The 26,180-nt window shown below is 39.4% G+C and overlaps 1 protein-coding gene across 2 annotated transcripts; it reads left to right on the forward strand.

Annotated features, from left to right (window-relative positions):
* Positions 1-15,519: 15,519 nt before the first annotated feature.
* Positions 15,520-24,954, forward strand: LOC137970601 (N-acetylglucosamine-1-phosphotransferase subunit gamma-like). 2 transcript variants are annotated; one of them, XM_068817123.1, is made up of 10 exons: positions 15,520-15,619; positions 15,715-15,778; positions 17,691-17,739; positions 17,915-17,948; positions 19,118-19,172; positions 19,705-19,788; positions 20,330-20,426; positions 20,925-21,039; positions 21,372-21,652; positions 24,070-24,954. In XM_068817123.1, the coding sequence occupies exons 1-10, from the start codon at positions 15,547-15,549 to the stop codon at positions 24,439-24,441; spliced, it is 1,224 nt and encodes a 407-aa protein (XP_068673224.1). In that variant the 5' UTR covers positions 15,520-15,546; the 3' UTR covers positions 24,442-24,954. The 2 variants fall into 2 exon arrangements, with proteins under 2 accessions (XP_068673224.1, XP_068673225.1); XM_068817124.1 differs by having other exon boundaries at positions 15,559-15,619; positions 19,105-19,172; positions 24,070-24,593.
* The last annotated feature ends 1,226 nt before the right edge of the window (positions 24,955-26,180 follow it).

A 26,180-nucleotide genomic window follows, 5' to 3' on the forward strand; every position in this document is an offset into this window, starting at 1 on the left:
AATCGGCAGTCTTCCCTTGTCATGGAAAATGGCAGAATTACCCAGAATTCTTTTTGGGCATGAGCGAGGCAACTTAAGAAGCACGAGACTGGCCCTCATCGAATGGCTGAAGCGCGGCCAGAGGAAATGATTTCTAGCCAGATACTCAGGAGTAGGCCTGGTGTGTGCTGTTTACTTAGATTTTGGATTTCTGAACAAGTTTTTATCATAGAAAATTCACGACAAAGTTGTGCTTTCATCTCTGCTGTAAATCTCGTGTCAAAGGAACGGTATAATAATGTAAATAAGAGAATAACGATATTTCAATGATTTGCAGATTACCTGTCCTCTTACTACGAAAATAAAGCTCTACATCTCTGTGCAATAAGCGCATTCAAAATTTTCCTCGTATTAATTACTTGAAAAAAGTATGTGTTTTTGCTTTGTTTCGTTTGTTTTGTTTTTTTTTTTTTTTTTGGTGTTTTTAAAAAAGGGGGTTTTTTCTTTTATGGAAAATACGTTTTCTCTCCCGCCCTCTTCTTATGCATGATCTTCGCGGAAATTACATTCTGTCCCTCAATAAACCTGGAACAGCCATTTATGGTCTTAGTCCTCTTTTTGCTTACATATCAGCTAAGTTGCAGAATGCGCTACCTGATTTTATCCGTACCTATGAGTTTACTGGTATTAAAAGAGAATCCAAGGCCACATTTTGTACAGCGGCTTTCCTTTTTAACGAATATATCTTTGAATATGATGTATTTAGTAGGTATCTTTATATGCTATGTATTCTAGCTGTAAATGTAATGTCTCGAAGATATTAGCTCCTGTATTTATTCGGAAATTCGAGATGAGAAATAAAGCTTATGCCTGTATGTATGTTACCTTTAGTAGGGCGCATGCGCACACTTTGTAATCTGCGACTCCAGTGCTTACCATATGACAGATAAATGACTTTTCTTTTCAATATATAAGCCATCTAATTCTTACGCTATATTGACAAGGGCGTTTTGGAGCTGTGAGTAGGCGTGGGATTTGTCACATATGGTTTAGGGGCCGACATATCTCTCCCTCAATGCCGTACCGGGAGGCAAGGTCGGTAGCAGAAAGCAGCGAAGGGCCAACTGCGTCCAAAAGCGATCGCACGGGCCGAAATCCCGGGATGACTCGTTTGGTACGACGCTCCAGCGCCGGTGTCGGGAGGTACTGCGTTTTTCTCTCTTGTTCAGACATTCCGTCAGCGCATGCGCAAATGTTCTGCCTCTTCGATACCTAGCCTACCAAAAACAATTAACATGCTGTTTTTCTTTTTTTTTTTTTTTGTTTTTTGTTGTTTGTTTTTTTTTTTTAACCAGCAATTGACATTTCAGTTGATTTTTTTGGCATAAACGTAACGTAACAACCGTGCGTGTCTGGTCTTGTCTCAGACAGAGGCGAGAGATGGTTTCATGCGGACTGGCACGCCTAAAATGCTCTGTTGTAAACATGGCGGTTCACGAGTGAAGTTGTCTCTCTGGCCTTTCTGTGGACGAATTCCAGGATCTACTGACACAATCTGGGCAAGTTTTGAAAGCTAAAACCTTCAATCGATGCGTTATTTTGCTGGTAGGACTGGGTGGCCCGACACTTATGAAAAAAACTATGAAATGAGAATCGGCAGTCTTCCCTTGTCATGGAATGGCAGAATTACCCAGAATTCTTTTTGGGCATGAGCGAGGCAACTTAAGAAGCACGAGACTGGCCCTCATCGAATGGCTGAAGCGCGGCCAGAGGAAATGATTTCTAGCCAGATACTCAGGAGTAGGCCTGGTGTGTGCTCTTAACTTAGATTTTGGATTTCTGAACAAGTTTTATATCATAGAAAATTCACGACAAAGTTGTGCTTTCATCTCGCTGTAAATCTCGTGTCAAAGGAAACGGTATAATAATGTAAATAAGAGAATAACGATATTTCAATGATTTGCAGATTACCTGTCCTCTTACTACGAAAATAAAGCTCTACATCTCTGTGCAATAAGCGCATTCAAAATTTCCTCGTATTAATTACTTGAAAAAAGTATGTTGTTTTTGCTTTGTTTCGTTTTGTTTTGTTTTTTTTTTTTTGGTTGTTTTGAAAAATGGGGTTTTCTGCTTATATGAAAAATACGTTTTCTCTCCCGTCCCCTTCTTATGCATGATCTTCGCGGAAATTACATTCTGTCCCTCAATAAACCTGGAACAGCCATTTATGGTCTTAGTCCTCTTTTGCTTACATATCAGCTAAGTTGCAGAATGCGCTACCTGATTTTATCCGTACCTATGAGTTTACTGGTATTAAAAGAGAATCCAAGGCCACATTTTGTACAGCGGCTTTCCTTTTTAACGAATATATCTTTGAATATGATGTATTTAGTAGGTATCTTTATATGCTATGTATTCTAGCTGTAAATGTAATGTCTCGAAGATATTAGCTCCTGTAGTTATTCGGAATTCGAGATGAGAAATAAAGCTTATGCCTGTATGTATGTTACCTTTAGTAGGGCGCATGCGCACACTTTGTAATCTGCGACTCCAGTGCTTACCATATGACAGATAAATGACTTTTCTTTTCAATATATAAGCCATCTAATTCTTACGCTATATTGACAAGGGCGGTTTGGAGCTGTGAGTAGGCGTGGGATTTGTCACATATGGTTTAGGGGCCGACATATCTCTCCCTCAATGCCGTACCGGGAGGCAAGGTCGGTAGCAGAAAGCAGCGAAGGGCCAACTGCGTCCAAAAGCGATCGCACGGGCCGAAATCCCGGGATGACTCGTTTGGTACGACGCTCCAGCGCCGGTGTCTGGAGGTACTGCGTTTTTCTCTCTTGTTCAGACATTCCGTCAGCGCATGCGCAAATGTTCTGCCTCTTCGATACCTAGCCTACCAAAAACAATTAACATGCTGTTTTTCTTTTTTTTTTTTTTTTGTTTTTTGTTGTTTGTTTTTTTTTTTAACCAGCAATTGACATTTCAGTTGATTTTATAGGCATAAACGTAACGTAACAACCGTGCGTGTCTGGTCTTGTCTCAGACAGAGGCGAGAGATGGTTTCATGCGGACTGGCACGCCTAAAATGCTCTGTTGTAAACATGGCGGTTCACGAGTGAAGTTGTCTCTCTGGCCTTTCTGTGGACGAATTCCAGGATCTACTGACACAATCTGGGCAAGTTTTGAAAGCTAAAACCTTCAATCGATGCGTTATTTTGCTGGTAGGACTGGGTGGCCCGACACTTATGAAAAAAACTATGAAATGAGAATCGGCAGTCTTCCCTTGTCATGGAATGGCAGAATTACCCAGAATTCTTTTTGGGCATGAGCGAGGCAACTTAAGAAGCACGAGACTGGCCCTCATCGAATGGCTGAAGCGCGGCCAGAGGAAATGATTTCTAGCCAGATACTCAGAGTAGGCCTGGTGTGTGCTGTTAACTTAGATTTTGGATTTCTGAACAAGTTTTTATCATAGAAAATTCACGACAAAGTTGTGCTTTCATCTCGCTGTAAATCTCGTGTCAAAGGAACGGTATAATAATGTAAATAAGAGAATAACGATATTTCAATGATTTGCAGATTACCTGTCCTCTTACTACGAAAATAAAGCTCTACATCTCTGTGCAATAAGCGCATTCAAAATTTCCTCGTATTAATTACTTGAAAAAAGTATGTTGTTTTTGCTTTGTTTCGTTTTGTTTTGTTTTTTTTTTTTTTGGTTGTTTTGAAAAATGGGGTTTTCTGCTTATATGAAAAATACGTTTTCTCTCCCGTCCCCTTCTTATGCATGATCTTCGCGGAAATTACATTCTGTCCCTCAATAAACCTGGAACAGCCATTTATGGTCTTAGTCCTCTTTTTGCTTACATATCAGCTAAGTTGCAGAATGCGCTACCTGATTTTATCCGTACCTATGAGTTTACTGGTATTAAAAGAGAATCCAAGGCCACATTTTGTACAGCGGCTTTCCTTTTTAACGAATATATCTTTGAATATGATGTATTTAGTAGGTATCTTTATATGCTATGTATTCTAGCTGTAAATGTAATGTCTCGAAGATATTAGCTCCTGTAGTTATTCGGAAATTCGAGATGAGAAATAAAGCTTATGCCTGTATGTATGTTACCTTTAGTAGGGCGCATGCGCACACTTTGTAATCTGCGACTCCAGTGCTTACCATATGACAGATAAATGACTTTTCTTTTCAATATATAAGCCATCTAATTCTTACGCTATATTGACAAGGGCGGTTTGGAGCTGTGAGTAGGCGTGGGATTTGTCACATATGGTTTAGGGGCCGACATATCTCTCCCTCAATGCCGTACCGGGAGGCAAGGTCGGTAGCAGAAAGCAGCGAAGGGCCAACTGCGTCCAAAAGCGATCGCACGGGCCGAAATCCCGGGATGACTCGTTTGGTACGACGCTCCAGCGCCGGTGTCTGGAGGTACTGCGTTTTTCTCTCTTGTTCAGACATTCCGTCAGCGCATGCGCAAATGTTCTGCCTCTTCGATACCTAGCCTACCAAAAACAATTAACATGCTGTTTTTCTTTTTTTTTTTTTTTTGTTTTTTGTTGTTTTTTTTTTTTAACCAGCAATTGACATTTCAGTTGATTTTATAGGCATAAACGTAACGTAACAACCGTGCGTGTCTGGTCTTGTCTCAGACAGAGGCGAGAGATGGTTTCATGCGGACTGGCACGCCTAAAATGCTCTGTTGTAAACATGGCGGTTCACGAGTGAAGTTGTCTCTCTGGCCTTTCTGTGGACGAATTCCAGGATCTACTGACACAATCTGGGCAAGTTTTGAAAGCTAAAACCTTCAATCGATGCGTTATTTTGCTGGTAGGACTGGGTGGCCCGACACTTATGAAAAAAACTATGAAATGAGAATCGGCAGTCTTCCCTTGTCATGGAATGGCAGAATTACCCAGAATTCTTTTTGGGCATGAGCGAGGCAACTTAAGAAGCACGAGACTGGCCCTCATCGAATGGCTGAAGCGCGGCCAGAGGAAATGATTTCTAGCCAGATACTCAGGAGTAGGCCTGGTGTGTGCTGTTAACTTAGATTTTGGATTTCTGAACAAGTTTTTATCATAGAAAATTCACGACAAAGTTGTGCTTTCATCTCGCTGTAAATCTCGTGTCAAAGGAACGGTATAATAATGTAAATAAGAGAATAACGATATTTCAATGATTTGCAGATTACCTGTCCTCTTACTACGAAAATAAAGCTCTACATCTCTGTGCAATAAGCGCATTCAAAATTTCCTCGTATTAATTACTTGAAAAAAGTATGTTGTTTTTGCTTTGTTTCGTTTTGTTTTGTTTTTTTTTTTTTTGGTTGTTTTGAAAAATGGGGTTTTCTGCTTATATGAAAAATACGTTTTCTCTCCCGTCCCCTTCTTATGCATGATCTTCGCGGAAATTACATTCTGTCCCTCAATAAACCTGGAACAGCCATTTATGGTCTTAGTCCTCTTTTTGCTTACATATCAGCTAAGTTGCAGAATGCGCTACCTGATTTTATCCGTACCTATGAGTTTACTGGTATTAAAAGAGAATCCAAGGCCACATTTTGTACAGCGGCTTTCCTTTTTAACGAATATATCTTTGAATATGATGTATTTAGTAGGTATCTTTATATGCTATGTATTCTAGCTGTAAATGTAATGTCTCGAAGATATTAGCTCCTGTAGTTATTCGGAAATTCGAGATGAGAAATAAAGCTTATGCCTGTATGTATGTTACCTTTAGTAGGGCGCATGCGCACACTTTGTAATCTGCGACTCCAGTGCTTACCATATGACAGATAAATGACTTTTCTTTTCAATATATAAGCCATCTAATTCTTACGCTATATTGACAAGGGCGGTTTGGAGCTGTGAGTAGGCGTGGGATTTGTCACATATGGTTTAGGGGCCGACATATCTCTCCCTCAATGCCGTACCGGGAGGCAAGGTCGGTAGCAGAAAGCAGCGAAGGGCCAACTGCGTCCAAAAGCGATCGCACGGGCCGAAATCCCGGGATGACTCGTTTGGTACGACGCTCCAGCGCCGGTGTCTGGAGGTACTGCGTTTTTCTCTCTTGTTCAGACATTCCGTCAGCGCATGCGCAAATGTTCTGCCTCTTCGATACCTAGCCTACCAAAAACAATTAACATGCTGTTTTTCTTTTTTTTTTTTTTGTTTTTTGTTGTTTGTTTTTTTTTTTTAACCAGCAATTGACATTTCAGTTGATTTTATAGGCATAAACGTAACGTAACAACCGTGCGTGTCTGGTCTTGTCTCAGACAGAGGCGAGAGATGGTTTCATGCGGACTGGCACGCCTAAAATGCTCTGTTGTAAACATGGCGGTTCACGAGTGAAGTTGTCTCTCTGGCCTTTCTGTGGACGAATTCCAGGATCTACTGACACAATCTGGGCAAGTTTTGAAAGCTAAAACCTTCAATCGATGCGTTATTTTGCTGGTAGGACTGGGTGGCCCGACACTTATGAAAAAAACTATGAAATGAGAATCGGCAGTCTTCCCTTGTCATGGAATGGCAGAATTACCCAGAATTCTTTTTGGGCATGAGCGAGGCAACTTAAGAAGCACGAGACTGGCCCTCATCGAATGGCTGAAGCGCGGCCAGAGGAAATGATTTCTAGCCAGATACTCAGGAGTAGGCCTGGTGTGTGCTGTTAACTTAGATTTTGGATTTCTGAACAAGTTTTTATCATAGAAAATTCACGACAAAGTTGTGCTTTCATCTCGCTGTAAATCTCGTGTCAAAGGAACGGTATAATAATGTAAATAAGAGAATAACGATATTTCAATGATTTGCAGATTACCTGTCCTCTTACTACGAAAATAAAGCTCTACATCTCTGTGCAATAAGCGCATTCAAAATTTCCTCGTATTAATTACTTGAAAAAAGTATGTTGTTTTTGCTTTGTTTCGTTTTGTTTTGTTTTTTTTTTTTTGGTTGTTTTGAAAAATGGGGTTTTCTGCTTATATGAAAAATACGTTTTCTCTCCCGTCCCCTTCTTATGCATGATCTTCGCGGAAATTACATTCTGTCCCTCAATAAACCTGGAACAGCCATTTATGGTCTTAGTCCTCTTTTTGCTTACATATCAGCTAAGTTGCAGAATGCGCTACCTGATTTTATCCGTACCTATGAGTTTACTGGTATTAAAAGAGAATCCAAGGCCACATTTTGTACAGCGGCTTTCCTTTTTAACGAATATATCTTTGAATATGATGTATTTAGTAGGTATCTTTATATGCTATGTATTCTAGCTGTAAATGTAATGTCTCGAAGATATTAGCTCCTGTAGTTATTCGGAAATTCGAGATGAGAAATAAAGCTTATGCCTGTATGTATGTTACCTTTAGTAGGGCGCATGCGCACACTTTGTAATCTGCGACTCCAGTGCTTACCATATGACAGATAAATGACTTTTCTTTTCAATATATAAGCCATCTAATTCTTACGCTATATTGACAAGGGCGGTTTGGAGCTGTGAGTAGGCGTGGGATTTGTCACATATGGTTTAGGGGCCGACATATCTCTCCCTCAATGCCGTACCGGGAGGCAAGGTCGGTAGCAGAAAGCAGCGAAGGGCCAACTGCGTCCAAAAGCGATCGCACGGGCCGAAATCCCGGGATGACTCGTTTGGTACGACGCTCCAGCGCCGGTGTCTGGAGGTACTGCGTTTTTCTCTCTTGTTCAGACATTCCGTCAGCGCATGCGCAAATGTTCTGCCTCTTCGATACCTAGCCTACCAAAAACAATTAACATGCTGTTTTTCTTTTTTTTTTTTTTTGTTTTTTGTTGTTTGTTTTTTTTTTTAACCAGCAATTGACATTTCAGTTGATTTTATAGGCATAAACGTAACGTAACAACCGTGCGTGTCTGGTCTTGTCTCAGACAGAGGCGAGAGATGGTTTCATGCGGACTGGCACGCCTAAAATGCTCTGTTGTAAACATGGCGGTTCACGAGTGAAGTTGTCTCTCTGGCCTTTCTGTGGACGAATTCCAGGATCTACTGACACAATCTGGGCAAGTTTTGAAAGCTAAAACCTTCAATCGATGCGTTATTTTGCTGGTAGGACTGGGTGGCCCGACACTTATGAAAAAAACTATGAAATGAGAATCGGCAGTCTTCCCTTGTCATGGAATGGCAGAATTACCCAGAATTCTTTTTGGGCATGAGCGAGGCAACTTAAGAAGCACGAGACTGGCCCTCATCGAATGGCTGAAGCGCGGCCAGAGGAAATGATTTCTAGCCAGATACTCAGGAGTAGGCCTGGTGTGTGCTGTTAACTTAGATTTTGGATTTCTGAACAAGTTTTTATCATAGAAAATTCACGACAAAGTTGTGCTTTCATCTCGCTGTAAATCTCGTGTCAAAGGAACGGTATAATAATGTAAATAAGAGAATAACGATATTTCAATGATTTGCAGATTACCTGTCCTCTTACTACGAAAATAAAGCTCTACATCTCTGTGCAATAAGCGCATTCAAAATTTCCTCGTATTAATTACTTGAAAAAAGTATGTTGTTTTTGCTTTGTTTCGTTTTGTTTTGTTTTTTTTTTTTTGGTTGTTTTGAAAAATGGGGTTTTCTGCTTATATGAAAAATACGTTTTCTCTCCCGTCCCCTTCTTATGCATGATCTTCGCGGAAATTACATTCTGTCCCTCAATAAACCTGGAACAGCCATTTATGGTCTTAGTCCTCTTTTTGCTTACATATCAGCTAAGTTGCAGAATGCGCTACCTGATTTTATCCGTACCTATGAGTTTACTGGTATTAAAAGAGAATCCAAGGCCACATTTTGTACAGCGGCTTTCCTTTTTAACGAATATATCTTTGAATATGATGTATTTAGTAGGTATCTTTATATGCTATGTATTCTAGCTGTAAATGTAATGTCTCGAAGATATTAGCTCCTGTAGTTATTCGGAAATTCGAGATGAGAAATAAAGCTTATGCCTGTATGTATGTTACCTTTAGTAGGGCGCATGCGCACACTTTGTAATCTGCGACTCCAGTGCTTACCATATGACAGATAAATGACTTTTCTTTTCAATATATAAGCCATCTAATTCTTACGCTATATTGACAAGGGCGGTTTGGAGCTGTGAGTAGGCGTGGGATTTGTCACATATGGTTTAGGGGCCGACATATCTCTCCCTCAATGCCGTACCGGGAGGCAAGGTCGGTAGCAGAAAGCAGCGAAGGGCCAACTGCGTCCAAAAGCGATCGCACGGGCCGAAATCCCGGGATGACTCGTTTGGTACGACGCTCCAGCGCCGGTGTCTGGAGGTACTGCGTTTTTCTCTCTTGTTCAGACATTCCGTCAGCGCATGCGCAAATGTTCTGCCTCTTCGATACCTAGCCTACCAAAAACAATTAACATGCTGTTTTTCTTTTTTTTTTTTTTGTTTTTTGTTGTTTTTTTTTTTTTTAACCAGCAATTGACATTTCAGTTGATTTTATAGGCATAAACGTAACGTAACAACCGTGCGTGTCTGGTCTTGTCTCAGACAGAGGCGAGAGATGGTTTCATGCGGACTGGCACGCCTAAAATGCTCTGTTGTAAACATGGCGGTTCACGAGTGAAGTTGTCTCTCTGGCCTTTCTGTGGACGAATTCCAGGATCTACTGACACAATCTGGGCAAGTTTTGAAAGCTAAAACCTTCAATCGATGCGTTATTTTGCTGGTAGGACTGGGTGGCCCGACACTTATGAAAAAAACTATGAAATGAGAATCGGCAGTCTTCCCTTGTCATGGAATGGCAGAATTACCCAGAATTCTTTTTGGGCATGAGCGAGGCAACTTAAGAAGCACGAGACTGGCCCTCATCGAATGGCTGAAGCGCGGCCAGAGGAAATGATTTCTAGCCAGATACTCAGGAGTAGGCCTGGTGTGTGCTGTTAACTTAGATTTTGGATTTCTGAACAAGTTTTTATCATAGAAAATTCACGACAAAGTTGTGCTTTCATCTCGCTGTAAATCTCGTGTCAAAGGAACGGTATAATAATGTAAATAAGAGAATAACGATATTTCAATGATTTGCAGATTACCTGTCCTCTTACTACGAAAATAAAGCTCTACATCTCTGTGCAATAAGCGCATTCAAAATTTCCTCGTATTAATTACTTGAAAAAAGTATGTTGTTTTTGCTTTGTTTCGTTTTGTTTTGTTTTTTTTTTTTTGGTTGTTTTGAAAAATGGGGTTTTCTGCTTATATGAAAAATACGTTTTCTCTCCCGTCCCCTTCTTATGCATGATCTTCGCGGAAATTACATTCTGTCCCTCAATAAACCTGGAACAGCCATTTATGGTCTTAGTCCTCTTTTTGCTTACATATCAGCTAAGTTGCAGAATGCGCTACCTGATTTTATCCGTACCTATGAGTTTACTGGTATTAAAAGAGAATCCAAGGCCACATTTTGTACAGCGGCTTTCCTTTTTAACGAATATATCTTTGAATATGATGTATTTAGTAGGTATCTTTATATGCTATGTATTCTAGCTGTAAATGTAATGTCTCGAAGATATTAGCTCCTGTAGTTATTCGGAAATTCGAGATGAGAAATAAAGCTTATGCCTGTATGTATGTTACCTTTAGTAGGGCGCATGCGCACACTTTGTAATCTGCGACTCCAGTGCTTACCATATGACAGATAAATGACTTTTCTTTTCAATATATAAGCCATCTAATTCTTACGCTATATTGACAAGGGCGGTTTGGAGCTGTGAGTAGGCGTGGGATTTGTCACATATGGTTTAGGGGCCGACATATCTCTCCCTCAATGCCGTACCGGGAGGCAAGGTCGGTAGCAGAAAGCAGCGAAGGGCCAACTGCGTCCAAAAGCGATCGCACGGGCCGAAATCCCGGGATGACTCGTTTGGTACGACGCTCCAGCGCCGGTGTCTGGAGGTACTGCGTTTTTCTCTCTTGTTCAGACATTCCGTCAGCGCATGCGCAAATGTTCTGCCTCTTCGATACCTAGCCTACCAAAAACAATTAACATGCTGTTTTTCTTTTTTTTTTTTTTTGTTTTTTGTTGTTTGTTTTTTTTTTTTTAACCAGCAATTGACATTTCAGTTGATTTTATAGGCATAAACGTAACGTAACAACCGTGCGTGTCTGGTCTTGTCTCAGACAGAGGCGAGAGATGGTTTCATGCGGACTGGCACGCCTAAAATGCTCTGTTGTAAACATGGCGGTTCACGAGTGAAGTTGTCTCTCTGGCCTTTCTGTGGACGAATTCCAGGATCTACTGACACAATCTGGGCAAGTTTTGAAAGCTAAAACCTTCAATCGATGCGTTATTTTGCTGGTAGGACTGGGTGGCCCGACACTTATGAAAAAAACTATGAAATGAGAATCGGCAGTCTTCCCTTGTCATGGAATGGCAGAATTACCCAGAATTCTTTTTGGGCATGAGCGAGGCAACTTAAGAAGCACGAGACTGGCCCTCATCGAATGGCTGAAGCGCGGCCAGAGGAAATGATTTCTAGCCAGATACTCAGGAGTAGGCCTGGTGTGTGCTGTTAACTTAGATTTTGGATTTCTGAACAAGTTTTTATCATAGAAAATTCACGACAAAGTTGTGCTTTCATCTCGCTGTAAATCTCGTGTCAAAGGAACGGTATAATAATGTAAATAAGAGAATAACGATATTTCAATGATTTGCAGATTACCTGTCCTCTTACTACGAAAATAAAGCTCTACATCTCTGTGCAATAAGCGCATTCAAAATTTCCTCGTATTAATTACTTGAAAAAAGTATGTTGTTTTTGCTTTGTTTCGTTTTGTTTTGTTTTTTTTTTTTTTGGTTGTTTTGAAAAATGGGGTTTTCTGCTTATATGAAAAATACGTTTTCTCTCCCGTCCCCTTCTTATGCATGATCTTCGCGGAAATTACATTCTGTCCCTCAATAAACCTGGAACAGCCATTTATGGTCTTAGTCCTCTTTTTGCTTACATATCAGCTAAGTTGCAGAATGCGCTACCTGATTTTATCCGTACCTATGAGTTTACTGGTATTAAAAGAGAATCCAAGGCCACATTTTGTACAGCGGCTTTCCTTTTTAACGAATATATCTTTGAATATGATGTATTTAGTAGGTATCTTTATATGCTATGTATTCTAGCTGTAAATGTAATGTCTCGAAGATATTAGCTCCTGTAGTTATTCGGAAATTCGAGATGAGAAATAAAGCTTATGCCTGTATGTATGTTACCTTTAGTAGGGCGCATGCGCACACTTTGTAATCTGCGACTCCAGTGCTTACCATATGACAGATAAATGACTTTTCTTTTCAATATATAAGCCATCTAATTCTTACGCTATATTGACAAGGGCGGTTTGGAGCTGTGAGTAGGCGTGGGATTTGTCACATATGGTTTAGGGGCCGACATATCTCTCCCTCAATGCCCTACCGGGAGGCAAGGTCGGTAGCAGAAAGCAGCGAAGGGCCAACTGCGTCCAAAAGCGATCGCACGGGCCGAAATCCCGGGATGACTCGTTTGGTACGACGCTCCAGCGCCGGTGTCTGGAGGTACTGCGTTTTTCTCTCTTGTTCAGACATTCCGTCAGCGCATGCGCAAATGTTCTGCCTCTTCGATACCTAGCCTACCAAAAACAATTAACATGCTGTTTTTCTTTTTTTTTTTTTTTGTTTTTTGTTGTTTGTTTTTTTTTTTAACCAGCAATTGACATTTCAGTTGATTTTATAGGCATAAACGTAACGTAACAACCGTGCGTGTCTGGTCTTGTCTCAGACAGAGGCGAGAGATGGTTTCATGCGGACTGGCACGCCTAAAATGCTCTGTTGTAAACATGGCGGTTCACGAGTGAAGTTGTCTCTCTGGCCTTTCTGTGGACGAATTCCAGGACCTACTGACACAATCTGGGCAAGTTTTGAAAGCTAAAACCTTCAATCGATGCGTTATTTTGCTGGTAGGACTGGGTGGCCCGACACTTATGAAAAAAACTATGAAATGAGAATCGGCAGTCTTCCCTTGTCATGGAATGGCAGAATTACCCAGAATTCTTTTTGGGCATGAGCGAGGCAACTTAAGAAGCACGAGACTGGCCCTCATCGAATGGCTGAAGCGCGGCCAGAGGAAATGATTTCTAGCCAGATACTCAGGAGTAGGCCTGGTGTGTGCTGTTAACTTAGATTTTGGATTTCTGAACAAGTTTTTATCATAGAAAATTCACGACAAAGTTGTGCTTTCATCTCGCTGTAAATCTCGTGTCAAAGGAACGGTATAATAATGTAAATAAGAGAATAACGATATTTCAATGATTTGCAGATTACCTGTCCTCTTACTACGAAAATAAAGCTCTACATCTCTGTGCAATAAGCGCATTCAAAATTTCCTCGTATTAATTACTTGAAAAAAGTATGTTGTTTTTGCTTTGTTTCGTTTTGTTTTGTTTTTTTTTTTTTTTGGTTGTTTTGAAAAATGGGGTTTTCTGCTTATATGAAAAATACGTTTTCTCTCCCGTCCCCTTCTTATGCATGATCTTCGCGGAAATTACATTCAATAATTACTCAATAAACCTGGAACAGCCATTTATGGTCTTAGTCCTGATTTTATCCGTACCTATGAGTTTACTGGTATTAAAAGAGAATCCAAGGCCACATTTTGTACAGCGGCTTTCCTTTTTAACGAATATATCTTTGAATATGATGTATTTAGTAGGTATCTTTATATGCTATGTATTCTAGCTGTAAATGTAATGTCTCGAAGATATTAGCTCCTGTAGTTATTCGGAAATTCGAGATGAGAAATAAAGCTTATGCCTGTATGTATGTTACCTTTAGTAGGGCGCATGCGCACACTTTGTAATCTGCGACTCCAGTGCTTACCATATGACAGATAAATGACTTTTCTTTTCAAGATATAAGCCATCTAATTCTTACGCTATATTGACAAGGGCGGTTTGGAGCTGTGAGTAGGCGTGGGATTTGTCACATATGGTTTAGGGGCCGACATATCTCTCCCTCAATGCCGTACCGGGAGGCAAGGTCGGTAGCAGAAAGCAGTGAAGGGACAACTGCGTCCAAAAGCGATCGCACGGGCCGAAATCCCGGGATGACTCGTTTGGTACGACGCTCCAGCGCCGGTGTCTGGAGGTACTGCGTTTTTCTCTCTTGTTCAGACATTCCGTCAGCGCATGCGCAAATGTTCTGCCTCTTCGATACCTAGTCACCTAGCCTACCAAAAACAATTGCTGGTTTTCACTCACGTGATCAACAGCCATGTTTTTCAACGAAAACAAAAGGAAGCGTTTGCATAATAATAGAGTTAAATTCCCTGAGGATTTGGTCGGGGCAACAACATGGCCGCTTTTTCTTTGTTTTGGGCACCAACATGGCGGTCGTGACGTCATGTGAAAACCGAGAATTAACAGAATTAACTGAAGAGAGTGTAGTGTAACGTGAAGTGCTATATTTCTATCCCATATGAACCATGTGAGTGTTAGCCCTACTGAAGGAAGTGGTCCCAGTTAATTCTGTTTAAAATATAAGTGCTACACGGCCAACGTCTGTATAAACGTAACCTTTTCTTGTACCAAAAACAATTAACATGCTGGTTTTGTTTTTTGTTTTTTGTTGTTTGTTGGTTTTGTTTTTTTTAACAGCAATTGACATTTCAGTTGATTTTATAGGCATAAACGTAACGTAAGAACCGTTCGTGTCTGGTCTTGTCTCAGACAGAGGCGAGACATGGTTTCATGAGCGCCCGTTGGATATGAGATGATAGAAAGCCAAGTTGGCTATAATCATCTCATATCCAACAAGCGCGAGTGGAATAATTGTTTTATTAAAAACGCCCCCAAAATATAGAAAACTAGAGTTTTGAAGCAAGCAACCGTGGACAGTTTTCCTGTCGGGGTACGTTGGATCAGTGGCTTGATCTGATCGGCGTTAGATCGAGTCTCTGTTAGAAAATAGTTTTTCGAAAAAATATTTTCTAACAGAGACTCGATCCGTAAGGCCAGGGAAGCTTTTTTAATTTTAAAAGGCAGGACAATTGATCCCAACGGTCTTATTGTCCGCGAAGAAACGTATTAGATTTGAGTTTATTATTTGGAGTTCCGTTATTTTTCCGTGACTCTTAGTATTTGAATTCAAAATCTTTGTGATTGCCATGTTTTATCACATTTTTTCCAGTATTACGTCAACATCCATTTACTATATATATATGTACATAGAAGCAATTCAATGTAAAATCCCTGAAGAAGGCTGGTTTGGCCAGCCCAAATTTAGTACATCACTAAAATCAAATCTACGTTGTATGAATACTTCAAAATTTGAAAACTAGACTACAATAAAAATAAAAAGGCCCAAGAAATCACTCATATGCTTGCCGTGTTTGTAGATTCAATAACCCATGAGGGCTTAGCCAATCAAAACTCTCGAATTGCATTATCCAATGATCCAGTTTTTAATAATAAAGGATACATGAAGTACTTACCAACGTGACACCTCTGGCACTGGAACCTAGACTGTGGCCCAGACTGTTTCTGAAAGTAATCGATGGACAAAATGGAGTCTCCCTGTGGAAAAGTTATATTAATAATTTCTTTCATGTTGTACTATTTGATTCAGGGTGAGTTTCAATTTCGGAAAAGAAAGATTTCCTTGAGGAGAAATGCCTTAGCAGCAGTAAAATTTTTTAATTTCATCGCTGATTGCATTTTTTAGTTACAAGGCCAGACAATCTTAAGGTAAAGATTGTTGAAGAACCAGCTGTCTACAGGACGGGGATGTGAGTGCAACATTAAATCAAAGTCTCTGTGAGACACATCATTGATGAAATGTAGGGCATAGGGATATATACTCGACGTGACTAAAGGTCAAAGGAATACACCGTTTTCGAAATATCAATATTCAGCTTGATAGCGAAGCAGAGACGACAAAAACAATAGAAACATGTTGGAATAAATGTGAAAAATATTGATATATCATTCACCTTCCTTTGTCTTTGTCCTCTAAACCTCTGTTTCAAGCTGAATTTTAATATATCGAAAGTGGTCTATTGAGGCAGACTTGGGAAAGTTGAGGCATCGAGTTACTGTGATTTCCCAGGGTACTTGTGCTGTCACCAGTTTCCATCCACCGGCCCCTCGGCCTCCCAGCACTGGGGATATATGTAAGGGGTCATTCCATTTAAAATCCACACCCCCCTGAAGAAAGATAACCTTAACCACGGGTAGCCCAAGCCCAATATATGAGTATCTGTATGTACTATATTATGCAAGTCAGTAGAAATATAAAGGATTTGATTGGGGAAAACGGTTTTTCTCAAAAATTATTCAAATAAAAAATAGCTTACCTTGCTTCAGTTCTTGTGTGTCGTTGTCTCTGGTACGGTTTATGAGTCGATGAAGAGTGATATCTATTAGGTGATTTTTGGTTCCTCTTCTTTTCCCTCTATGTATTCTTTTTCAAGGTTGGGGGCCAAGACGAAGCCTCAGAATGGAATCGCGGCAGGAAAAGAGCCATAAATTCACTCCCAAGGCTTCGATCGCCTCCAAATTCTACGTTGGTCACGGACAATACCTCTGCTACCGATTTGTCATCTTCATTTGTGCTGCTTGTACATACACTGAGAAGGAATTAACCCTTTAACTACCAATGACCACTTTACTCTGTCTAATGCCAGACAATTTTACTCATCAGTGGGGGGTCCCTCAGGGCTTAAAGGGTTACAGTAATTAACAATATCTAGGTCCACTCAAAAACCATGTTCTCATTAACTTTTTAACTCCCAATCACCACTTATAGATTTAAGTATGTCTAACGCCAGACGTTTTTACTTATCAGCGGGGGCCCCTTTTAAAGGGTTAAGGGCCGCCAAACTCTGCAAACATTTGCTTAGAGAGCCATCGTATGAGGCTTTAGACACAAGCCGCATTACCAAAACTGTTGGAATTTCGCTTAGCAACCTGGCCTAAGACTCACGATTGGTCTCCGTTATGCCCATTGACCAATCGCAGGTTACTAAGCGATCTTCCAATGGTTTCGGTGATGCAGCTTGTGAATAAATCTGATCCGATGGCTCTGAAAGCAAATGTTTGCAGAGTTTGGCAGCCCTTAATTCCTTCACAGTGTACAAGCGGGTCGAATGAAGAAGACGAATGAGTGATGGAACTATCATCCGTGATCTACATGGAATTTTGAGGCGATCAAAGCCTTGGGAGCGAATTTTTGACCCTTTTCCTTTGGGGATTCCGTACTTAACAGTTCGTCTCGGTCCCCAACCTTGGGAAAGAATATATAGAGGGAAAAGAAGAGGAACCAAAAACCACCTAAATCGCTCTTCATTGACCCAGAAACCATACCAGAGACAAAGACACACAAGACTGAAGCAAGGTAAGCAATTTTTTTATTTTAAATCATAAATATTTGTTAAAATTATGAGAAAAACTGTTTTCCCCTTACAAATTATTGTATTTCTACTCTTGCATAATATAGTACAGTACAGATACTCATATTTCGTGCTTGGGTGAACTGTGCCCTAACCCTAACCTTTATCTTTGTCAGTTTTTTCAATAAGCAATTTTAATAAACTATTTTTAATTATTTTATTTTATTATAATTATTTCACTTAATATATATCACATGTTGATGCATAATAGTGTTCATTTCTCTCTTCTTTTTTTCTAACTTTTAAAAAGGAACAACTATTATCAAGGTGCAAGGACTTCTTCACTAAATGAAAACAAGGTATTGTGCTCATAAATACTAAATTATGGTCATCAATTTATATGACAAGTAACCAGTATTTAAAGGGGTAGGTCAATCAGGAAGCCACACACTATAAAGCCCTCTTAATTTAAAATTCATGCATGATCAGTGTAGTCTGAGCCAGAAGTTGTTGAAGCTTTTTATGTTGTTACAGCTTGTTGCTAGAGTTAAACCAAGTCCTGTATCAGGTAAGGTGACTTTACAAATAATAAATCATTGTTATTATTGCCAGACAAACATGACCTTGAAGCACGTAACTTGCAACTCTTTTCCTTGGAACAAAGCTGGGGATTTTAGGACACCAATTTTATGCCCAAATGTGGACAGAAATAAAATCAAAGCTGCATGCACTGGAAATGCACGAGCTACGTTACATCCAAATAAGGGACTTTTTAATTAAACTCAAAAAAACCCCAGCTCTTAACCAGTCTGAGAGTTAAAGGTTCAAGGTCGTGAGCTTCTGTTAATGGAGCTTGGGTGCCAGGGAATTGTCTGGGGGCTTCCACTGGAGGCCGATCATCCAGTCCCTAGACTGAGGACCACTCCCATGCATGGCTGGCAATCCCCACAACCCAGTAATAACATAAGTCCCCCCCCACAGAAGGCATGGAGGCACCTGTCATACTGACAAGTAGTGAAAACAGGGAAGGAAAGAGGAAAGGAAGACAGCTTTAAACACACATGTATAGCACAAGATGGCTAACAACAAGGCTTGCAAACCATGTGACTGAATCATTGACCTGCATGGATGTAAACGATAATATTATGCCACAGGAGCATGACTACTGACCACTACCCACTCTTTGTTGTTAAACGTATTAATTAATTTGCATTTAAGTGAAGCTAGGGGTAGATATATAGTATTACATACATGTATGTTATTTTTTTGCTTCTTTTTAATTAATATATTGAACAATTTAAATACAATTTTTTGTGCAGAGTGCATTTCCTTCGTTATTTGTTTTCTTGCCTTAAGGGTCAGTCGAAGGGGTCCAGGTTGCATTGAGATGTGTTTGTTTTGTCTTTTGTACAGAATAAATGAAATAAATACCTCTCTATGAATTCAGGTTTGAGATCGGTACTGTAACTTACGGACCAAGTTTTTGTCCATTGATTTATGATTCATGTACAAAAGTGCATGGGCCATAAATCAACAGGAGAAAACAAGGATCGGTATCTTACAGTACAGAGAGAGAAAGTGAGGACCTTAGTGAGTGTATTTATGATATTTCTGAGGTAATTAGGGCTGTACTTTAGAATATGTCCTGCTAAATTAGGCTATCGAAGTATGCATACTATCTGAGAAATACAAAGTCTTTTATAATCCACTCTAATGTGTCTCAGATACAATTTTCAGGCCCACCACACTTGAGAATTTTAGCTGGAAAATGTTTCTCCTTGACTTATAATGGGTAAGGAATTAAACATATGAGCTGCCAGCAATTACAATAAGGAGTATGATTATCATTTTTATGATTACGATCTTTTATTTTCCATTTACACTACCTACACTGTAAGTGAAACCATCCTGAGTAACTTTTGCATTTGATCACTTCGTCATGGAAAGTGGACAATGCAAGTTTACTACGAACATACTTCAAACTCTGATGTCGTGTTGGACAAGATTTTTAGACTATTTTAAGTTTAGACAAACATTAGACCTTCCTAAATGCCTTTAACACCTACAGACAAAATAATAAAAGATCATTAACAGATGCTTGTGAAACACTATCCAGTTTATAAAGAATTTTTTGTCATTCAGTATAGTGTTCAATTCCAATATCTTCATATACTAATCGTTGTGACAAGATTAGTATCAGGGAGCGCCCTGCCCCTTCTCTTTGATTATTGACTCTGTTGTTAACTTCCACTTATGCATGTCTTTTAAGGTATCAGTCAATAATATCAAAAAGGAAATTAAGAATAACTTTTGTCCTTTTACAGTTACAAGTACGAGTTTTGTCCATTTTATAATGTAACCCAAAAGGAACAGGCTGTGAGGTGGAATGCATTTGCTGGCATCTTAGGGTGAGAATTTACAGGTTTCTAATGACAGTGCTAGCCATAAGTTGATAACTGTCAGGTCTGAATGGATAAACTCAGATTGTTTGATTCTGGTCAATGAAGAGAAACGATACATGCAAGGTATGAGGAATCATCCTATGTTAATAAGCACCACAGGCAGTAAAGAAGCAGCACGACATGTAGAACTTGAGCATACCGTATATATACCGGTACATGTGCTATTCCTGTTGACATTACACTGACACCCTGCAGGCTTGTGATCATATTCTCAACACCCTAGCAATAATTACAGCTCTCTCTCTCTCTCGTTTTTTTCCACTTGATTTTTTTTTTTTTTTTTGCATTGCCCGGGTGTGAAATTGAAGTGGAAAAGAACATTGGGTGCAACTTTATACAAGTAGGGTGCATGAACTCAGTTAGTAAAAGTTATAGGACACCCTGATTCCAAAAAGCTTTTCCACACTTAAGACCATTTACAGCAAATTACCCTAATTTAAAAGCAGAAAGTAAACACCAATTTTCTGTTTTGTGTTTATTTTGTCAGAGTTTGGAAAGAATGGGTAATTGTTAACAACACATTCGAAGCCATGCTTCTAGCAAATGGTGACATGTGTCCTGGCGAGAAACCACGTCAAACCAAGGTACAACACCTATGTTATGTTAATGCCATGGAAAATGTACTATCTGGGATTGGAAAAGTTTCAGTATTGCCATACGCAGCCATGATTATGCACACTTTGCCCACAGCTTTATACAAAGTATAAACCCTAGGAAAAACCTAAAGCACAAGGTACAGTACTTATTAGCTTGGATAGTTGAATCTTACCTTGCATATAAAAAAATGAACATTCGGAACCATTAAGGCCTTGATTCATTTCTTGTAAATGCCAAATCCTTTTAATGATGTCTGAAAGCATTACCGGTAAATTTTCTTTTTGTGTTCTGAAAACGTGCTGAAAACCTTGTTTTTTGGAATTGGTAGTCATGTAGGTTGTACAAATTGCTTTTCAGGACAAAAACTGTTTCGAGACCAACTGGAATAGAGAAGCCTTTCTCTAATCAGCATAATTTTGTTTACTCTTGATTAGCCTTTTGTCTAATTTATTCTTTTCACTCCATCTTGGTGCATGTTTCTTCAGGTGAAATTAATGTGTGGAAATCAAAACAAAGTCTTGTCAGTTGTGGAACCTATGATGTGTCAGTATGAACTGCGATTTGAGACTCCTTTAGCCTGCCCTATTGATGCATTTCTTGGTAAGACAAAGTTCACTCTCAAAATGTAACCCAGGGAACTCCCCTGTAATAACAATATTATTAGAGGTGTGTAATCTATATAAGAAACTGTATTTCTGAAGAGCAATAAAAATTCAAATAATTTTTTGAGTCTTATTTTGTGGCCTGGTATCAAAAATACACTTGGTTTTCTTTTGCTGTAAGCTGAGAGAGTTCAGAGATGTGTCATTAATCAATAACATTTAAATTAAAGTTTAACATTCAACAAGTACAATGAAAGGCCAAATCATAACCAACCTTTCAATAAGAGTAGAAGACATTTAACCTCACTTAGAATCTCTGTTTCCTCTTAGTGTATCCTGCTTTAAGCCAAGAGGGAAAGAAGGAGTGGGAGCAGATAGAAGAGGCGCTTTATCGTGAAGAAATAACACTTCAAGGCTACAATAAATACAGAAGAAGACTTTTTCAGAAAGAGATCTTCATCCCACCAGACAAGTCTGAGAAGGAGGTTAAAAAAGAAGAGGAAATGGTGTCAGAGGCAGTAGAGCAAGCTTTGTCCTCCAATATAGGAAACATTCATTCAGCCCTCAAAACAGCTGTTAGTATTTTTCAGTCCAAAGAAGAATGTTCCAAGGTAATTTAACTTGCAAATGTACATTCTCACCAAATCTTAATTAACAAGTTCAACTGCAAAGGCTACATTAACCGGGAAAACTACCAACGCATTAGAAATCAGAAATCCCTACCAAATGGAAAAGAAATTGTATTACTGGTGCCCTCCACAGAGCGATACGCATTTCTTCTGATTTGTTTCAACATTGTCAAAGCAATGTTGAAACAACCTTTTTAAGTGCAGGATATCCTAAGCGTTTTATTTCTCACACAGTAAACAGTTTTCTGAAAGATCTGGACACCAGAAGATGATATTTTGATTCCTAATTTCGTTTTCAAAGAGCGCAAAAACTTTTTTGTCGAGATCCTTAATTAATATACTGCAACAGAAATGAAAGACTTAGTAATACCTTCATTTCCAAATTGAACAAATTCTTGGGTTTGAATTACATTTTCATCATCCTTTGGCAAACTAAACAGATCAAAAGCCTTTTCAATTTGAAAGACAAAAACACTCATTGATCACATGTGGTCTATAAAGGAGACTGTTCTTGCAGTCACTGTGACATTTACATCTGTGAGACCATGAGAAATGTGCAGGTGCAAATTCAAGAACATTCCTACATACATGTATGTAATGATTCTGAACCGGGTCTCTTGAAAACAAAGACTCCTAAGACTCCCTAAGACCCTAAGATTGGAAAATGAAGAAAAGTAACCCAAAACCATCAATTTGGCTAACCCTAGGCCTAAAAACCAACTTTAGGCCTAGCTAGGGTTAGCCAAATCGAGGCTTTTGGGTTACTTTCTTCATTTTCCAATCTTAGGGTCTTAGGGAGTCTTAGGAGTCTTTGCCCATCTCCTACCTGAAAATCCTTCACATTCCTTCAGCTGGCGTATACTCTGCATGGCGCACTCCTTTTATAAATGCAGAGTTTTTGAAGGCCTAATGATCCAACAATGGAAACCTGCTCTAAGCAAATTCATTGCTAGATAGACATGCACAATCACGCGGACAGTCAAACTACCCTGAAGATGGCTTAACCCATTGACTCCTGGGGGTTCCCCATTGACAAGTAAAATCATCTGGCGTTAGACAGAGTAAAATACTAAGTATGGGTATCAAAGGGTTAATGCCGAAAACGTTCGGTTTTTTTTTTTTTTTACTTTTTAAAGAGTTTTTACCCTTATAAATATTAGTCAAAGTAGCAATAGCTCTGATGGTGTAATTGGGAAAGCTGTGGTGGGTAAAATTAAAAAGGCAAAAGTAGTTTGGTCAGTTAAATTGGTGCAATTTGGATTCCTGCATGTAGTTGTCTATAGGACAGTGTTTTCATACCAAGTACTCCCCTTAAACCCCAAAGACCTTGATACAGGGTTCATGCTACTCCTCAAAGTCCTTGAAAAGCTCTGGAATTTAAATTTGGACTTCAAAGGGTGCTTGAAAAGCCCTTGAAAAAAAGGATTTGCTGGGAAAATGTTGAAATCTCAGTCAACAATTTTCACCGAAGCAAAAATTGTTGAGATTGCACCATGCTAAGTTGAAGAAACATTTCAAAAAGTGAACCCAGATTTAACTATTGGGGAAAGATTATACAAAAAATAAAATGTCCCAGCATGCACTTAGTTAACTCCCAGGACATGGGAAAGAATAATTATCAAGGTAGGCTTTTTCAGAGAAAACACTGCAACATGATGTATGGCACAGAAATCTTCTTACAAAGATTCCTTGAAAACTCCTTGAATGCTCCTGGTATGTTATAATATACAAAATTCAGCACAAAGTCTGTTAATGTTTTTAAGACTAAGGCCTTTAATGCATGGAAATGTTTCTCTGGGTTAGAAGGGCCATTCCCCCAGCTACCCTTAACAAGCCAACATTGCTTACCTTTGAAAACTGAAGGAACCATTTTAAACAAAAAACCAGGCATTGGTTCTGCTAAGAGGGTGACTTACTTGGATCATTCTTACACGTCCATTAGGTCACCCCCTGTCATGTACCAAGAGTCACCCTTTTAGACAAGATAAATATAATTATATATAAGTGGTGAGTTGGCTTTGCATTTCTTATGTCTCACAGACCTGTAGGGAAGTGAGGAGTTGAAATCCCAAAAGTACTCGTCACCATTCTTCACGCCCCCTTCCCCAAAAAGGCAACTCCATGAGTTCTTTATTAGTTCAAATCCCTCTAGCAACACGGGCTGCATACATGCAAAAATTCAAATAAATTCACCTACTATTATGCTCTTGTATTATTAACAAAGTGAACAAACATACATGTAGCAGATGCACCAGGCTGAGCACTATTTCCTGGCAGTGGAAAAAGTGATGTGATTCACTTTGCTGACGCTTATCATGCATTTTTTGTTGCTATCAAAGTATAATTATCCACCATATCCAGTCACTTGGTAACAATCTTTTACCTTTTTTTTCCAACAGGCATACAATGACTTATTAGCTGAACTCCAAAGACTAAGAAACCAACTAGGTATTGGGAGTCACTTGCAAGGTGTGAACAGAACTGAATTAGCATCAAACAACGGTTTGATAAATTCACCAGATAAACTAGAAGGGAGAGGATTTGTGAAGAGCAATATGACAGCTCCTACAAATTTGACTAATGGTAGTCACCTCCCTTCAACATTAAAAGGCAAGAGAGTGAAGAGTGTGGCAAAGGAAACAGCAACAGAGCTTACCACACAGAATAAAAACAATTTGAGAGGAGATAATGGAATTTTGCTGCATCCAAGGGATCATCATAAGGATAGAAAAACTGTAAAAAGCAAATTAAGTAAGAGTGGGGAATTCTAACAAAGACCGCATTAATACTTTTGACTGGTAATCAATATCGCAGTACAACCTTTCAGGTGTTTAGGGGTATTCTTGGTTTGCATCCACGTGATGATAATTATGGCCATGTTGTTGTACAAAACAGTAGAAAATGGCCCACAATTTTTGCATAAGAGAGGCAAATTCCCAAAAGAGATTTTACTGCACGTTGTTCTGTACACCAACATGGCTGCTGTGACATCAGAAGACAGCTTAGAAAACGTGTTTTCCAGAGATCAGAGATAGCAAAACTAGCAGTTACATGGACCAACACAAAAGTTAGGTATCAAACAAGTTAACTCGAATTGACGATCTTGTTGAGATTTGGAATCTGGTGTTTTGACTGTTGGCCCTTCATCAGGGCAAATCAAGGGTTGGCGACGTATGTGGGCCGTGAAAGGTTTCTTCATATTGGGTTGTGAAGTACACGTAATTTTATTGGGTGGAACACACTAACATTGAAAACAAAAGAGAAGCGTTCATTGATTCCTTGGAGATACTGAAGGTTGTGCCTCTTTGTGCTTTACTGTCTTCACTTGGCCCCAGTTGTGTGAAGGGTGGATAGCGCTATCCACTGGATAAACCACTATCCACTGGATAACTCAATTGGTTTTGCTAGTGTTTATCCACTGGATAGTGCTATCTACCCTTCGAACAACTGGGGCCTGATGAATAGAGACCATAGTGTCATGTTTTGGCTAGAGTGATTTTTCCATTCTGCCAGAAAGGTTTTAAAAGTTGTGCAATAATTCATGTCACATTGATGGAGATACATGTTAAGTGCTCGGTGATTTTTACAGGTCCTTAGGTCCTGAATTTTGTCAATGTTTGTGGTGAAAGGATTAGTTTCGTATTGCAGGAACGTTTACCAGAGGTTTAAGATAAGACTGACCCTAAACCCTAACCCTATAGCAAGGCTATTCACTTTCACAAACTGCCTCCTCACCTAGGGCCCAGTTGTTCAAAGCTTGATTATGCTATGCTGGAGACTTGTTTCATTTTTTTTTGCCAATGAAAGAAAGTTTCCATAAGAGTGTTAGTCTTCAAAGTTTGAGTTACCGGTATATCTTTTCCTTTGGCATTGAATTACATTATACAAACTTTCAAAAGTCTAACGTAAGCAGGTAGTCAACCACGGATCAGTGTTAATCAGCTTTTTGCACAACCAGGCCCAGGAGTACATACAGGTTATTGACCAAGTGTGAGGTCAAGATGGCTGGATATTGAGTGTTTATGGACTGAGACAAAGTCGAGGTCCGTAACCATGCAAAAAAAGAACAAGGCCAATATCCAGCCATCCTGACCGAACAAGCTTGGTCAATACCGGATTTATTATATGGGATAAAACACGAAAAAATTTTGATCTTGCGGGACTTTGATCTTGCTGTGGACCCAGGTCTTCTCGGAAATGTCACGCAATGACGTGACAAAGCAAATAAACAATCGCTTTGAGAACTTCACAGCGATTTTACTCTCTTGAATGCGACCGAAGTTTCCTTTCTTAGACTACCGGTAATATGTACCGTTTTTCAAGATCTATTTCACCACAGAAAAAGACATCAGCTGCAAAAGTTTATTTAGTTATATTAGTTATGTTGAATTGATGTTTACCTGATCTAAATTTCACTGATGTAGCTTTTTTATTGCTGACAGTTGTAAGCTAAGATCGCATTAAAGCAACACAAGCTTCTAAAAGTGCACCTTACGATCTCGAAAACAAG

This window comes from Montipora foliosa, chromosome 9, assembly GCF_036669935.1.
Source record: "Montipora foliosa isolate CH-2021 chromosome 9, ASM3666993v2, whole genome shotgun sequence".
Classification (NCBI taxonomy): Eukaryota; Metazoa; Cnidaria; class Anthozoa; order Scleractinia; family Acroporidae; genus Montipora; species Montipora foliosa.

Bases quoted from the DNA above. Each gene is read 5' to 3' on its own strand.
- LOC137970601 (XM_068817123.1), top strand. From the start codon at position 15,547: ATGGACAAAATGGAGTCTCCCTGTGGAAAAGTTATATTAATAATTTCT. The intron at 19,789-20,329 runs GTGAGAATTTAC...TTATTTTGTCAG, and splicing joins GCATTTGCTGGCATCTTAGG to AGTTTGGAAAGAATGGGTAA. The intron at 20,427-20,924 runs GTACAACACCTA...ATGTTTCTTCAG, and splicing joins AGAAACCACGTCAAACCAAG to GTGAAATTAATGTGTGGAAA.